General features: G+C 41.1%; 1 protein-coding gene across 1 annotated transcript in view; it reads right to left on the bottom strand.

Moving 5' to 3' along the window:
• Positions 1-324: 324 nt before the first annotated feature.
• The window catches only part of OTUD4 (OTU deubiquitinase 4), a 41,656-nt gene continuing 25,041 nt past the window's right edge, over positions 325-16,939 (bottom strand). Inside the window, exons 14-21 of the mRNA XM_030878135.2 lie at positions 13,707-13,869; positions 10,855-10,978; positions 10,501-10,556; positions 9,903-9,977; positions 8,818-8,956; positions 8,048-8,308; positions 6,755-6,795; positions 325-5,335 (exon numbers count right to left, since the gene is read on the bottom strand). Coding sequence (XP_030733995.1) covers positions 4,124-5,335; positions 6,755-6,795; positions 8,048-8,308; positions 8,818-8,956; positions 9,903-9,977; positions 10,501-10,556; positions 10,855-10,978; positions 13,707-13,869 — 2,071 coding nt within the window. The 3' untranslated portion in view covers positions 325-4,123. The remainder of the gene's footprint in view (positions 5,336-6,754; positions 6,796-8,047; positions 8,309-8,817; positions 8,957-9,902; positions 9,978-10,500; positions 10,557-10,854; positions 10,979-13,706; positions 13,870-16,939) is intronic.

Genomic DNA, 16,939 nt, shown 5'->3' with positions numbered 1-16,939 from the left:
ACATCCCCATTTCATTTATTGACTGCTGAGAAAAATGACAGGACTAGCTCTCAAACCACTCAGCTAGGTTCAAATTCAAATTCTACCACTTACTAGTTGCGTGACCCCCGTTTTATTATACATGTACCGTAGGGAAAAGAACAGCACTTACCTCACAGATGATAAACCCCGGGTGGTGTTTAATTGCACACACACTAGATTTTCTGACTGGGTAAAAACCATGGCAAACAACTCTTAATTTTAGGAGTTTATTTAAACTCCTCTTAACGTTTATATGCTATATTACCCAGTTAAAGCCCTAGAGCCAAAGAATCACAAGCAGAATCAAGGGACAAAATTTAATATATGCACACAGTTTTATATATAATGCAGCATCACACCATGTAGGGCATTTACTCTTATTTTATACATTCAGATATGTTTGAAACACTTCTTAAGGCTACAAAACAGAACATAGAAAAATAAACAGGAATATATTCAACACTTACAAAAAGTGATATGATAAAGAATATAAAGTACTATTTTCCTTTCAACACTTCAAAAGATGTATATATACTTTTTTTTTACAAGTAACATCACAAATGATCACATCTTCACATGCTTTAAGTATTATTTGTACTCAGTGTAAGGCTATTATCATTTTTCATACATAAATTTTTTTCTAGCTCTGTAACAATGCAATTTTTAATCCATTCAAGTAAATTCAACCCCAAAGTCGCTGTTTCCCAGCGTTAAGACATGCACCCATCCCTCTTGTAGGATTTTTCTAAAATTTGTATTTCAGGGGAGGAAAAAACCTAAATTAGTGGGAAATCCCAATTAGTGGGAGAGTAAGTGGCTGCCACTAGTAGCAAAACCTTAGTTCTTTGAAATTGATACACTGGAACTGAGCCATTAAGATTGGAAACAACACAATAGCATTTAGACATTAAATAGGAAGCAAAATACAGTAAACAGAAATAGTGTAGCCAAATATGCAAATATGTAGTCTCTTCAGCTACACTAAAATGGACCTTGCTTAGTACCCATAAGTGAAAGACTAAGGTAAAATAAATGAGGCATAAATAAATATTGCTAGTTTCTAGGATGGCTGAATGTTTTCTAAACCAGAAATGGTTAGAAAGGAACTTTATTGCACCAAGTCAATCATAAGCAAGTTTGCAGTTCACAGGCATTATTCAACCTTGAGTCACAAAGGAAACACACTGCAAGAATATATACAGTCTGCATCAAATACGATAAAGTATCAGTAGGGAAAACCTACTCCTGCCAGGCCAAGGCAGGGTCTGAGCTTAGGTCAGCCATGAAAATGAACATACAGGTTACCAGGAAACAGGATGAGGACCACACAGATGCTAGCATCCTGCCACCAACAGGTATGTGGAGCAAGAATTGAAGATTTATCTGAGAGGAAATGAAGAGAAATATACACAATGCTAAAAGGAAAGGGGCTGGAATCAAGTTTAGCAAAAGCAACTAAAATGAACAGGTGAGCTTTGGTCATTCTAAACATTTGTTCTTCAAAATGTGTATCATAATAGAGTAAGTTCCATAATTTCCAACTCAAAATACAAATGATTCTCACTTCTAAGCTTTTGCTTTTCTCTGAAACATTTTATCTCATGTCAACATACCATACGACTCAGTTAAAACGAAGGAGGACAAAAGCTTGCTTGGCCCTAGTGTGACCTCAGCATAAGGCAAAACCCCTGGACTAACATATTGATAACAAGCCTAAAGGAAAAAAAACAAAACTGACCTTCACGTAAAGACAGATAATTTTAAAACTAATAATCCAAAGTCAGTTCTTTTATTCTTATTCCAGAGGTCACTGAGTAAAGTACCAACTGCTAAAGTTCTCTTTCAGCACTGTTTCCATCATGTCCTGGAGGTAAGTACGGGAAACAGGAAGCAAATCGGCATTTCCTTCAGGAACTACAGAGTATTCTGTTACTCAACTGAGGTAAGACAGAGCGACAATGAAGAAATAAACAGTATTCTTTCCTATCCAATTTTTAAACATTTCGAGAAGAAACTGGGACGATCAAATCCCAGTCAATAAAACAAAGGAGACAGGAAATAGCGATTTCTTTTGGACTCCTGAGATCAAACTTACATTGAACTTTAAAATCTGGTCATTATATCTAATGTAATTTTCATTAAAATTATCAGGTAAGCTAATCCTACATATACAAGCATGAGCTGAAAGTGGAGGACCCTCTCATCTTCTCATTCCGTAACAACTGCTGATGTTAACTAAGAAAAAAATTGCTTAAGCAGTACCTTCCCCAGTTGTTCTAGCTTAGAAGGTGACAACAGAAATTCCTTTCAACAGGTTCTCTCAAGAATTTTTTTCTTTTCCACACAACCATCCCAGTCTTTACAAATTTTTACCTAGCACCATCATAATAAAATGTTATCTTTCAAAGTGCTCTCTAAAATCCTATGTTACAAAACATCTACACACTAATCACTACTCAAATCAGCAGTTACAAAGACATTAGGTAATTAAAACAACACAGAGGTAAATAACCATTATTACAGTACAGTGGAGATTCACTGAGCCTAGCTGGCATCCAAACATTCCCGTAGGTTATCAGAGAACCCAGAAAACTCATCTGCTTCAGTTTGTCAAATTCAAGTGAATTGTATTTGCTTTTAAAGTAATTGCTTTAAAAAAAAAAAATCTACTTTTGGCTAGGTATATTACACATGGCATGCAAAGAGAAATTACTACATTATTTGCATAGCACTCAAAACTTCCTGATCAAAGCAGAACATAAAAAAGGGTAGAACTTCACATTGGTATGTACAAATAAGAAATATAAGCTACAGTTATTTTTACATAGTAACACAGATGAATGAATACTGTGTTAATTCAGAGAATCAAATCTCCAAATGGGAAAAGAGTGCAACATGCAAAGGGAAAGTCTAGTGAATACTGCAAGAGACTGGAAGGAAGCAGAATCAGAGACATGTTACCGAAGGGGTGACAAGCTATTAAATGCAAACAAATCCACTGTCTAGCAGCATCCTCTAGAAGAACTCAAAGTCACAATCATCCTTTTTTGTACAATAGTTCCAGCCGTGACAAATTGAACATGCAAATGTAAAGTGGTACACATAACTGAGTGTGGTGCAAAGGGAAAAATGAAACACAGTAACTCTATAGAAACCTGTCAAGCTAAAAATTTTTAACATTTCTTCTCACAAAATATTTAAATCTGTCAGTGCATTAGTGTTAAAGTGGCATTAAAAAACTTCTGCAGTTTTAACAGATGCAGATTATTTTCAAAATGCATAGCATCTACATTTCTTTCGAGTAGGCACCATGATATTTACACCAGTGCTAAGAATTCTTGGTGGAAACAGCCATTTCATTAGATTTCCTATTATTTCTTAAACATCTATTCTTGTATGCAATCTCAAGTTCAACAAATACTCACCAAAATTCAAAAATATACCCTATGAATATTAAAAGAACTATATACAACATTTCTAAGACACAGGTTAATAGGCTGCCTTATGTGTAATATTAAAGAGAAGACATTATTCAAGTTTGACAGATATTGAGATGAAAGGCCTTTGGGTTGGAAGCATTTCAAAAGACAACAGTGTTTTAGGCTAAGAATTGTTTGAGCCCAGTTTATGACTAAGGCATTGCATAATAAAATATACATTTCTATTTGGTGCAATGTTATGTTTTGGAATCTATAGTGTGTCAAATGATGTATTTTGTCACTTTAGTAAACACTATAAAGCACACGTTTCCAACATTTGAAAATTAAACTTATATAAGGAAAAAAATCAAACACTAAATCTATAATGTTTTATATTAAGCTGTTTATAAAAAATACTTTAACAAACTTATTTCTTACTTTTTATGGGGGCAGTCACCCGATAAATAGACAGATTTTGAACGAAGAAAAATGGCAACACCAGGAATTCACCTGCCCCCTTAAACGCATATCCAAAATCTCTTGTCCAGAATGAGTGAGGGTAAAGGGGGAGGGGAGGAGAGAGTTCCAATTTGGGTTTTTATTTTAATGTTATTTTTTTCAGAGACTTCAGAAACATTCCACCTAAGAAAGGGCTTCTGCTCTAAAATGCCGCAGCAACACCATCAAGTGTGCTGTCCGCGATGGCCGTCTCCCAGCCCTGACCTCCTCCTATCCCCCCTGTAGGGCCGTCCTCTGGCATTCCGATGGTACTGATAACCTTCATCTCGGCTCCTGCTTGGCTGCCCTTTCCAGGACTCCTCCCCTCTCACATGAGGGTAGCCCCCCCTACCAGAATAGCCCCAATCACTTTTGTACTTCCTGCCTCCGTAAGTCTGATTATAGAACTGCTTGGATCGACCACTTCTCAGGATGTCAGACACCTCGCTTTCATCCTCTGAGCTCTCTTCTTTTGGTCTCGGCACCCTGTTGTCCACAGAGCTGGCCCCACTGACCACGTCGGCAGCAGTCTTAGGGTCTTTCACTTTTTCTGGTTTTTCTTTCAGACTCGGAATGGTCCTTTTAGGCTCAGGTTCAACAGGCACAGCTTCTCTCTCTCTGTTTAGGACCGGAGTGGGAAGACGAGCCTTTCCCTCTGCTACAGGAGGGACGGGAGCCAGCGCCAGCTCTGACTTAGGTGTCTGGGATGACTGCTCCACCTGGCCTCCGTGCTCGCTCACACTGGCTTCAGGGAGAGGATGGGTGTCTTCACCTCCAGCCTCGGGAAACTCGTCTGCTGCTGAAACTGAAGCACATTCTTTAGAAAGATCCAGATTTTCCAGGGGCAGATCCAATTCTCCTTTCTCATCAGAGGGCAGAACAATATTCTGCCTCATTACTGGATTTTCTATGAATCCCTGAAAAGGGTACCCATACCAAACATGAGGAAAGAAAGGAGGTGCGATGGGAACTGGGCCTAAGAATGGGTTCGGTCCAAAAGATGGCTGCGGGAACATGTTCTTGCCGCTCAGCGACTCTTCATATTCAGCGTGAAGAAGCTGCCCAGAGTTTTCAGATTCCAGGTCGGCCTGATAAGACAACTGTCCGTGACTTTCAGACACCTGAGACGGAGGGATAACCAGGGTTGAAGAAAACGTCGGCGGTCCAATCTCTGCCTGTGGCATCTGACCGTTAACACTGGCCTCAGGCTGCACGGGGAAGTGCGCGTCCGGACAGGCACAGTCACTTTCATTCTGAGCAGACGGAGCTTCTTGGAACCAAGGGTTTTGAGGGTACACGGGGACAGGGACCTTTGGGTACATCCTGCAGGCTGCCAGGTAGGCCTGGTGCAGAGGGTACAGGTAAGAATGCGGGGCCCACATAGGGCAACTATATGCCTACAAAAGACAAAGAAAACCAGTAAGATAAACAATACGGGGGGCGGGGAGAAGTTCAGAGTGGGCTCAAGTCAAGTTTCTCATGCCTGCAAAGACCATAAACTGCAGTCCAAATACTAGATCACTCTGATACACAACATGCAAAGGAATTACAAAATTGAGTCACGGCTATGAGACTCCATTCCTTGCTCCTACCCTGAAACCAACTCCAAGTCCCGCTACAGAGGTCTGAAAGGAGACAGAGTAATGAACCCACCTACAGATTATCATGATCATTAACTCCATCCTTTAGATCTAACTGCACAGAAGTAATCTGGGGTGATACAGATCTCAGAGACCACCACCATCAATCAAGCACTTGAGCCTCCAACTTCCGGTCTCTCGACCACTGGCTGTTTAGCTTGACCTGCATTCATTCATGTTCTGGCTCTACCACTAACTCAGTGTGTGACCCCGTGCCAACTAGTTACCTAGTCTAGACGTGTTCTACCATGAAAACGCTGGTACAGAAGGAGGTGACCCCCAACATTTGGACTCCACAGTCAGAGGAGGTCCCAGAGCAATCCAACAGCAAGGATTAAAGTCAGACCTCTAGTCAGATAAGGATAAATACCGAAAATAAGTACTCCAAATCCTTCCCCTGCAAGAGGTTCAGCTAAACACCAAAACACGAAGAAAAATTTACCAGACAACTGGCTAATTCTACAGCCAACATTAACTAGATAAATATAAACTACGCATGAATGCAGCAGATGGAGAAATTAATCAAGTCTCCTTTTATGAACTGGTCCATAGGCCACACACAGTAGGGCACCTCATTTCATGTATTAACAGTCTAGAAGCCACAGAAACGAATCCAAGACAGCAGACAACACCGCACTGACGAGAACAGAGTTCTCCAGCCCTTTCTAAGAAAAGCCATCTCCAGGCTGATCACCTCCCACAGGGAGCTCTGCTCTGCTAGTGAGCTCCACCTTCCACGGGTGGCCTCCTATCAGCCTTTCAAGCAACTGAGGCAGACAGAAGAAGAGCATCCTCCCCGTTCCATAAATGAAGACAGCCAGGCTCAGACACCCTCAATGACTTGCCCAGGGCCATACAGATAAGAAGTGCAGGAGCAGAATTTCAAACCCAGCCCTTTCACCTAATTCCTCACAGGAGCACTTCCACTAGGCTGTTTCCCGAATATACTCACAGGGTTAAACCACTGCCAATTAAAAGAAAAAGCAAGCAAATACTGGAGCCGCAATCACCACCAAAAACAAACTATATGGTACTGAAAATGTTACTTCTTAAATTAATGAGATTTAGTAAACCTCAGGTTATTGACCAATAGGATAAGAGTTAAGATTATTCAAATGGTAATAATTTAAAACAGTATTAACTTAAAATAACTTCAAAATGATAAAATGTAAATACCTTTACACCAAGATTGAAGAAGAATCGAAGAATGTTCTTATCTGAAAATAAGTAACATCATCACTCACTAAAATGATACATTCACAAAAAGCTTTTGTTCATTACCCTCAAAGGATATATAGTTCTAAGGACAATTTTGCCTACTTGAATTGTTTTTCTCTAGCCTGTGATATAAAACATATATTAAAAATTGTAATATAACCAAAACCAGACTCTGTTACTGCAGGGTAATTCCAGATTCAACATGCTTTATCTAGTCTAACAGCCGTGCCCCAAATCTGTGCAAAGAAAACTCAGGTGCTCACTGCATTTCCTTTTCAACTTCTCTGTGGGGTTTAAAATGTTATGAAATAAAAAAGTTGGGGGTAAGAGTAAAAATCAACATAAACCTAAATCATTAACAAGATTAGTAGGATAATACTAGCTCAGGTATTCATTTGACATTAGCCGGTTACCCACAGACACAAACATCAAACCACTGACTAATAAAAGAAAATTATCCACAAAAATCCAAGTAAAGAGCACAGAGAGTCACTACATTACTCCTTCAGTTTTTCAAATAGGAAATTTGCAAACTAAACTTTAAAAAAAAAAAATCACGAATTTAAAAAGAATTCCTTAAAAAATATATACTATTGCAGGTAGTACTATAATGACAGCTATTATGTTTTCTATTCATTCTCCTCTACATTTTTTTCATGGATGAAGTAATATGAGTAGTTCCAAACACCAAACCACTGATGTGAAAACTCAGTACTGTTTAGTTATCTGGTTAGTAACACTATTAAGATTTAATTCAAAATGGTTTCAGACTGTTTTTTTGGCGGTACGCGGGCCTCTCACTACTGTGGCCTCTCCCGTTGCGGAGCACAGGCTCCGGACGCACAGGCTCAGCGGCTATGGCTCACGGGCCCAGCCGCTCCGCAGCATGTGGGATCTTCCCAGACCGGGGCACGAACCCGTGTCCCCTGCATCGGCAGGCGGACTCTCAACCACTGCGCCACCAGGGAAGCCCCAGACTGTTTTTGAAAAAATGACAGGGGCAGGGGAGTAAGGGGAGGGGCGGCTGCTATAAATAATAGTTTATATATTACTAAACATATAAAAACACCAATCAAACAGAAGCTGAAACAGGAGTGATGAGTGACTAACAGCTGAACCTCTGCTGTCCTCCCCAAGCAAGTCCTTTGGCTTATTCAGCAACACGACCTCTGTCCTCTACTTACATTTCTCACTGAACCTGTACCAGTACTTGATAAATAAAATCAACTTGAATTCGGAGAAGGAGCTCACCTTTAGGCAGGTCCTCCCCAGTGTGACACAGTGAATAAGGTGGTGCAATGGCTCGATCTCCCTTTTCGTTACAAGGAAACCCAGGATAGAGTGGGTCTTGGTAAAGGCTCAGTGTCTGAGGCAAAGGCATCAAGGGCTGGTTAACGGCCTGTATTGACACAGGAACTGGAGAGGGTGTTAAATGAGCCTGGGACACAGCAGAATCAGGTCCAGTGGTCAGAGTCTGTGTCACTGACAAAACAGGAATTTGAGCAGGGACACCTACAAAAGAAAGGGAAAGAAATCAAAAGCTATAAAGAGGTAAAAATAATTCTCTACAAATGTAAGTTTACATTAAGCTAAAAGGTGAAGAGTGCTATAAAATTGTATAGCTAGTAAAACGGTGCGTGTTTAAGCAATCTAAAGAAGTACTAATGTCAACCAAACACGCTCCTGGACACAAAGGAGGACATAAGCGCCCAGAAAACACGCTTTGAGTCAGTATCTTCTAATAACAGCTCTTATGAACAAGACACGGAGCCTGGCAGAGAGCTGGCCCACAGGGGTGAAAACTGTGCTGCCAGCACCGGGCAACCGGAGCTCACACACCTGCTGCCGAGGCTGTGAGGGCGCACCTCAAATGAGCACCACACGAAGCTGGAAGCAGGGCAGTGCTCCGGGAGGCTCCACACACCTAATCCTGCTCGGAGGTCAAGCTCACACTCAAGAATTTCAAGACTCGGAAGGCTTTTGCTGGTTGATTCACTGAACTTTTTAAATTTTTATCTAACCTGTTGGTCCAAAAGTTGTAGGTTCACTTGGCCAGGCTGGCACAGTGGCTGGTAAAGAAGGCACGGCAGGAGTTAGATGTACCTCTGGGGACACCAGAAGGGGAGCTGGACTGGACAGACACACATGTTCTGCTGGCTTCTTCAAGGAGAGGGGGTGGAAAAAGACAAGGGTTCATTTTGCTTAACACTAATTCAACCACCACAGGTACCTTGAGTTGCCTGCCTTTTACACACCTGTGGTTTCTACATAAATGGTCTTTCTCTGGTCTTAGAAATGAAAGAAAAAAACACAGTAGCTAAAAATTCCATACTAACAAATGTGATCCTAACCAGTGACTGCCCACCAAAAGTCACAGAAGTCACTGGCAGGGTTAGAAACAAACTACAAAGCAACTTGAACACAAGGCTTTTAAGGCAAGAAAGCAAAATCATTGAAATCACCCTGAAATTCATGAGTTTAGAACCTCCTCACACAAAGACTTAGCATAAAACTGTACGCTTTCTACCTGACATGAAGGATGTTAACTGAAAGGCAAAGGATAAGAACCTTCTCTCCTCCTGTATTAGATCAAGAACCAAAATAATCTGCTAGAACTCAGGTTCTTTCATCATTAAATCTGTAAATCAGTGGTACTGCACTTTAGATGTGTATTTTTCTAATCTCTTCAATCATTCCATTGCCTCCCTTCTATGAAATAACTGTTAAGCATGCAGAGTTGTCTAACTCTAAAGTTTTGAAGTAAAACAGAAATTCATAATTTCCCTTCAAAAATCTCATTTGCAAGCCAACTCACCACAAAGGCAACACAAGGTGCCAGATACAAACTTACTCAAAATCAATTCAGAAGAGTGGCTTCTATGTCCAGACAATGGCGATTATAAAAATAACATCCCATTAAAACTTGAGAACATTCTAGACTAACCAAGAACAGAATGAGAGAAAAATCATAATTGTATTCCAAATTATGATACTAGATAGAGTAAATTCTCCCATTTCCTGTATTTTCTGTTTTTTAATGATGACAGTAAGAGTTAAGAAACCCAGGGAATGGAGCATTCAATGTCAAACGCTACAATGTACTTACTTGTTCTGTAGGAGGTGGGCACTCTAATTTCTTTGACGGTGATGTAATTCTTGAACATTTATCATTGCTAATATTCTTTGGAAGCACCAAAAAAAAAAAAAAAAAAAAAAGCATACTTTTGCATTTCAAAGACCCACATTCTGGGGTAACCATGGCCGCCTTTACAGCTCACCCTACCCGCACCTGCCTGCACCCTCTGACGACCAGCTACTCTTTTCCATTGTACCTGGGCTCCAACAGGTGGGGGATTTTGCCTCCATATCTTCATCACATCAGACTACTGGGCAGTTTTTATTGGGAGCATGGTTTCAAAACAGCACTTTTCCCATAAAAATCTCAATCTGCTATAGAGTAATGGAAAGTAAAGCTAAGCTATGTTCCACCGATTCAGATAGGTCATCATAAGGTACCCTTGAAGAAACGGTTACAATGTGTGAGTGAATTCACCTCAAGCACTGTAATTTTTTCTCAATTTTCTTCTGCTTTTCTACTTCCCTAACACTTTGTTATAAAATGATGAAGTCATCTCCATCTCCTTCTACACTATCACAACGTTAAGGAAAACGAAAGAGACGCAATTAGTATTTAAAACATTTACCTCCAGTGTGCCTGGCTCCGGCTTTTTATCCAAGGGAATATGTCCATGGACAGAGTCTATAACAGATCAGAATAAAAAAGACGGCATCGTTCACTAGTTAGGTGTGAAGACACAGCAGTAAAACGTGAAGACAGAGAAAGCCAAAAGTACCTTTTGAACCATGTTTAGTCAGTGGATAATAGTTTTCAGAATAACACAATGTGCTTTATTTAGCTTGAGTCAATGCTTCTCTACAACAGTGAGACGTGACAGTACATTGCTTAATCATTTAAAAAGAAAGTTCTTTTCCCCATGTCTGACTTTAAGCCAGAAACAGATCTCTCGCATCTGCTTTCAAATGATGAAATAACATACCTTTATCTTTTCTTTCTTCGGTGTCCATTCTCCGCCTGCTTCCTTTTCTATCGCTTCCATGTGATGATTTTCTCTGGACGCCTGGGTTGCTACTCTGAGAAGCTGACTGGCTGACTGATGAGCTCTTAAAATAAACAAAACCCAACACTTTGGGTTAAAGATTTACTCACAAATATATGAACAAAATCTTCTAATTAACCTTACTCTTCATACATCTAACTAAAACTCTCAAAATTCATAGCCCCGGGCTTCCCTGGTGGTGCAGTGGTTCAGAGTCCGCCTGCCGATGCAGGGGACATGGGTTTGTACCCCGGTCCGGGAAGATCCCACATGTCGCGGAGCGGCTGGTCCTGTGAGCCATGGCCGCTGAGCCTGCGCGTCCGGAGCCTGTGCTCCGCAACGGGAGAGGCCACAACAGTGAGAGGCCCGCGTACCGCCAAAAAAAAAAAAAAAAATTCATAGCCCTATCTTTATACTTCCCAAACTACAAAAAAATAGGACCTAGGGTTCATATTATATACTCTATAGTAATCGGCTTACTAATAAGGCAATCAGACGCTTGGCCTAAATTAGTATGAAGACTTCTTCGTATGCCCATGTTTCAGGAAGCCACCCTGCCCAAACCTTCACTTTGCAACTTACACTTCCATTCTCTGCACAAAGCCTTCAAAAGCAGCCATAGCTCAGCCACAGCCCTTGGTGGGGGAAAAACACCCAAGTGCAAACGGGCAGATACAGCGCACTAGGACGCTTACCACTGACACGCTACTGACTGTCAACAAATCACCCAAGCTCCACGTGAGCTCCAACTTCTAACTGGTGAAACACGGGGACTGGAATAAGTCTGGCTTCTCAGCTAAGTCACCACTGAAGGTCTCTCCTCTTCTAGCATCTGTGAGTAACTGCTGCACACGGCTGAGAAGACGACCTCAGCCCTCTGTGGCAGGCGTTTTTCTACAAGACAAACCTGAGTCGCTATCAAGTCCAAGACAGGATCAAATGCCTATTTAAAGACAATGACTATGAAGACTCCATTTTAACATCAAAAAATTTCACAATCTATTCCCACATTACAGTAGTTGTTTCTCCCCATTCACTAACTGAAAAAAGGACAAAAAGCTGTGAGTAGAAGCTTAAATGATTTGTAGTTTTTTATTTTCTAAATATTATGGAAAAATAATATATCACAGAGATAAATATACTGAGACTAAAGACCATGCCTAACTCACATGTGAATTTGGGCACTTCGTCCAGTAATTCCTAAACTCCAGCCCCTGTGCCAGACTGAACTATATATATACTGTTCCAGGTCAGCTGTTTTCAACTGAGCATCTCATACCTCTGAAGGATCCCATGGCGGCCAGAGTACAAAAAATTGAGTGTGTGTGGGTTTAATGTCTTATAGTGGTATAAATATATATACCTATATATATTTTATACATATATATATATATATATACACACATACACACACACATACACACACATGCCAATATATGTATCTGATATATATATTGGGTAGCATCCTGTAACATTCCATTTTGTTTAACCCACTGTTAAGAAAGTGTTCCAGAGCTTCCCTGGTGGCGCAGTGGTTGGGAGTCCGCCTGCCAATGCAGGGGACACGGGTTCGTGCCCCGGTCTGGGAGGATTCCACATGCCGTGGAGCGGCTGGGCCCGTGAGCCGTGGCCGCTGGGCCTGCGCGTCCGGAGCCTGTGCTCCGCGATGGGAAAGGCCGCGGCGGTGAGACACCCGTGTACCGCAAAAAAAAAAAAAAAGAAAAAAAAAAAAAGAAAGTGTTCCAATCACCACTCTCCATCACAGGTCATTTGGTGTCACTTACCGATATTTCAGACCATAGGCACAGGGCGCCCAGTGCCCCCAAACTCAAGTAGCTAACCCTCGCCTTGTGCTGCCAATGACCCCTCCTCTCACAGCATTTACTTCACGCTACATGAGAGCTGTTTTCCCTTCTGACTCCCCCAAAAGAAGTCAGAAACTTAAAGGTAGGGAACACTTGTCTCATCAGAGAAGCACCCATCACAGCCCAGCGTCTGACACAGGGAGCAAGGGCAAAGCCGCAGGGCTGCACGTACTGCCACCTCCAACAGCGACCACTCTGAACGACAGCTCTTATTTATATGTACTAGGTTAATCTTGTCCTGGTATGTTTAATAAGGGACACTGAAAAGAGTTTTCCGTTTTTACAGATATATCTCGTTAACTGAATCATGAACCTCTACTGCTTAGGGAAAGTTACTGGCTTTGGCTAGCAAAAACAAACGAGTTTTGGTTCAAAAGAAAATACTAGGGCTTCCCTGGTGGCGCAGTGGTTAAGAATCCACCTGCCAATGCAGGGGACAAGGGTTCAAGCCCTGGGCCAGGAAGATTGCCACGTGCCGCAGAGCAACTAAGCTCACGAGCCACAACTACTGAAGCCTGCGTGCCTAGAGCCTGTGCTCTGCAACGAGAAGCCATGCAATGAGAAGCCCGTGCAACGGGCTAGTGCAACGAAGAGTAGCCCCTGCTCGCCGCAACTAGAGAAAGCCCACGTGCAGCAACAAAGACCCAACGCAGCCAAAAATAAAATAAATTTTTTAAAAAAAGAAAATACTAAACTTAAAGTGAGATAACCAATTTATTACTTGCCTCAACTCTGCCACCAACTAGAAATATCTTTAGACCTCACCTTACTCATGAAGATGAAAAGGAGGGATAGCTGCATAATCACCAAGGTATCTTCCAGTTTAAAAACTATTAGTCTACCATTTAAAACTATGGCTTAATACAAAAACTATATTAAGAAAGACTTCTGAAGGATAACTTTTAAAATCCCCTTTTATATACATACGGAAAGGGCTGGGAAAGCCTGTTCATCCCTGTTCTGAATCTCATAGAGTAAACGAGATTCTTCTATAGCTTGCTTCTCTCTGCGCTCTTCCGGAGAGAGGCCGAAATAGTTAGATTCTCGAGTCGTGGCATCAAAATCCTCAGCTCTCTCACGATCAGGTTTCCTGTCAAATAAAACATTCTTGTCATGAAAAAAAAAAAAAAAAAAGACAAAATGTACTGAGTACCTAAAATAATATAAATCAACGCTTTGAGCAATTCAAATATTGGACCAGTTTAGCTACACTGTGAGATTACAGAACTTTTAGCTGCCTGATTAATAAATGTTTAGGAAACAGAAGCCCCTGGAGCATTAGGCTACGTTTCAGAGTCAAGAAGACAAACTTAAAATAGGGTGGAAAGAAAAGAAAAATATAACTCACTTCCAAGTGATACAGGAAGGCATAAATGTAAGCACTGTATATTTTCTTTACGCCATATTCCAATACTTTCATAAGAATTCTCTTTCAAAGGAAAGGGAAGGTTACTAGTTTAGGCCTCAAAAGCACTCTAATTTTCTGTTCTAAGTAAAGGACAACGTTCAAAGACACACCACGACCATCTTCCTGCTTTTTAATGACACTACCAAGGGAGGATGAAAGGTGAAAAGAAGAAAAAAATGCACCAGGCTAGATACTAACTACAGATAAGACTGCTGTCATTTCAATAACTTTGGTCAAAGAAGGAGACAAAAAAATTCATGAATAGAGTCTAGTAGTCTATGACATAACCCTAACATTTTTATATGAATTAAAATTATTATAGGCAACATGAATACTGTTTCTACACTTTGTCTAATAGTTCCACAACAGTGGGAAATGAAAACCCAAAGCCACCAGGGAAAATATACTGAAGAGATGCAGCTCCCTAAAGAGTGGGAAGGACACAACTGATACCATCTGATTCTCCTACTTCTGAAATCAAGGACAGCCATTTCATGTCCTCAGTCCCACTTAAAATCACACCCTAATTCCAATGGGGCACATGTCAACCCCCGAGTATTAGGGAAAAAAACAGGGGAGCAAACCTGGACCCTCAATCTTAGACCAGTCCTTCTCAAACCCCAGTGGTCAAAGACTCCCAAGATGACTCAGCTAGTGCCAGGAGTCTCCAGAAAGTCAATACTCCCTAACCTCTGCGCCCCATCACCCGAAGCCCACGTCTCACCCTCGCGCGCCACTGAGAACCTTCCTATCCTGAGCCTAGCGGGAGGGGAAATATTCAGCATGGACACGTCTATCATTTTCGGCACCTGCGTAATGAAAGCATACGTGGCAATCCTGCTTGGTTTTTGACACTTTGTTTTGTTTTCTCCAAAGGAAGAGACAAGATCAATGAGAAAGAAATTTAAAAAGCGAGAGGTCATGAAGGTCTCGTGCCCAACATCACTGCTCTTTTTATTCTATAATGAGAATTCCAAACCAATGTGTGAAATATTAGAAATGAAGTTAAGATAAATTCTAATGGACTTAAATCCACTGGAGTGTTAGCTGTAAAATTCTAAATTTTGACTAGAATTTTTTAGAATCTTACTCTTAATATTCAACCATCAGCAGTCTCTAAATTTAACACACTAGTAAAATTCATTCTCACTCCCACAGGCTAGAGGGCTTACTCACTGCAAGTACAACTACGTTCGCACATAATCAATCACAGTGTCAAAATTCTCCAAAGCTTTATGTCTATGTACTCTCCACTGCCTTCTGCCATCACGTGTTTTATACACCAAGTAATAGGTAGCTAACACATAAACAAGAAAAGGACCACATCTGTCTGATCATTCTCATCCCTAACAGACTGGACAAAACACTAGAAACACACTGGATAAAACTTCAGTTTGTGGTAAACAAAAGTGTATTTAAATCAGTCATTTGGTAGTCTGTGTACGTTCTTTTTTTAAAACTTTAAGACATTAAAGAGTAGCCTCTGTTCAAGAGAAAAAAAGGCTCTTCTAGTCCACTAAAAAATGAGAATTTTATTAAAAAGAAAAATCTCATTTCTGTCCACGACCTTCCTATACTGACTTCACATTTTTAGGTTTCCAAAGCTAATACTCAAAGTAAGTTAGTCCTCTTAGGTACTTTGCCTGTACTGGGTAAGATACCACCAGATGCTAGTGGAGTCTGGTCAATGTCCACACATCAGACTTCAGCCACAACTAGGTGATTCAGTGACATAAGTGCTATCTGTTGGGGGAGGCTAACCCACCGTGGGCCCCGAATGCCCCTGCACACTGTTGCTGGGTGTGCCAAGAACACACGGCCCTGAGTACTCTGTACCCAGGCCATTTCTCACGGTTGTGGTATCTAGTGACCACCCTTGAGGGATGAGGGAATTCTTTCTTATGATTGATTTTTAATCATCTGTTCTCATTAGAACTTTTGGATAACTGGATTATGAACACATATGTACTTTTTACACACATATAAGCATCCCTTCAAGGATACACAAGAATCTGTTAACACTGGATGCCTCTGCAGAGGAAGCTAGACAACTGGGACAACAGGGATAGGAAGGAGAATTATCAGAACAAACTTTTCAGTGTTTTGGATTTCGAACAATAGCAATTAATTTGCTATCCCGAACAGCTGGCTCAATTAAAAAAACTGTAATGGATATGAAGTACTGGTATTTGTTACGGATTGAATTGCATCTCCCAAAAAAGATACGTTCAAGTCCTAACCCCTCGTATCTGTGCATGTGACTTTATAAATAGGGTCTCTGCAGAAGTAATGCCATTAAGATGAGATCATAGCAGAGTAAGGTGGGCCCTAAACCCACTATAACTGGTTCCTCACTAGAAGAGACACAGACACCCAGGGAGAACACCAGTGACGATGCAGGCAGAGACTGGAGTGATACACCTACAGGCCAAGGAACGCGAAGGACTGTGGACAACACCAGAAGCAGGAGAGGCCTGGAACAGACTCTCCCCTAGAACCTGCAGAGAGGGCACGGCACTACTGACACCTTGATTTCAGACTTGCAACCTTCAGGACTGTAAGAGAGTACACTGCTGTTGCTTTAAGCCAGTCTGTGGTACTATGCTACCACAGCCCCAGGAAACTACACAGTATTGGTACCATGTCAGCCTAAGAACCTACAACTCTGTCTTAAAGATGTTACATAAACTGTCTTTAATGACAAAATGTTAAGTACGTTCCCAAGAAAGGGGAATGCCCAAATGCCAAAAAT

The sequence above is a fragment of the Globicephala melas genome, chromosome 5 (genome assembly GCF_963455315.2).
Source record: "Globicephala melas chromosome 5, mGloMel1.2, whole genome shotgun sequence".
Classification (NCBI taxonomy): Eukaryota; Metazoa; Chordata; class Mammalia; order Artiodactyla; family Delphinidae; genus Globicephala; species Globicephala melas.
The sequence above is the reverse complement of the archived record's forward strand: the minus strand, read 5'-3'. Positions and strand labels throughout refer to the sequence as shown.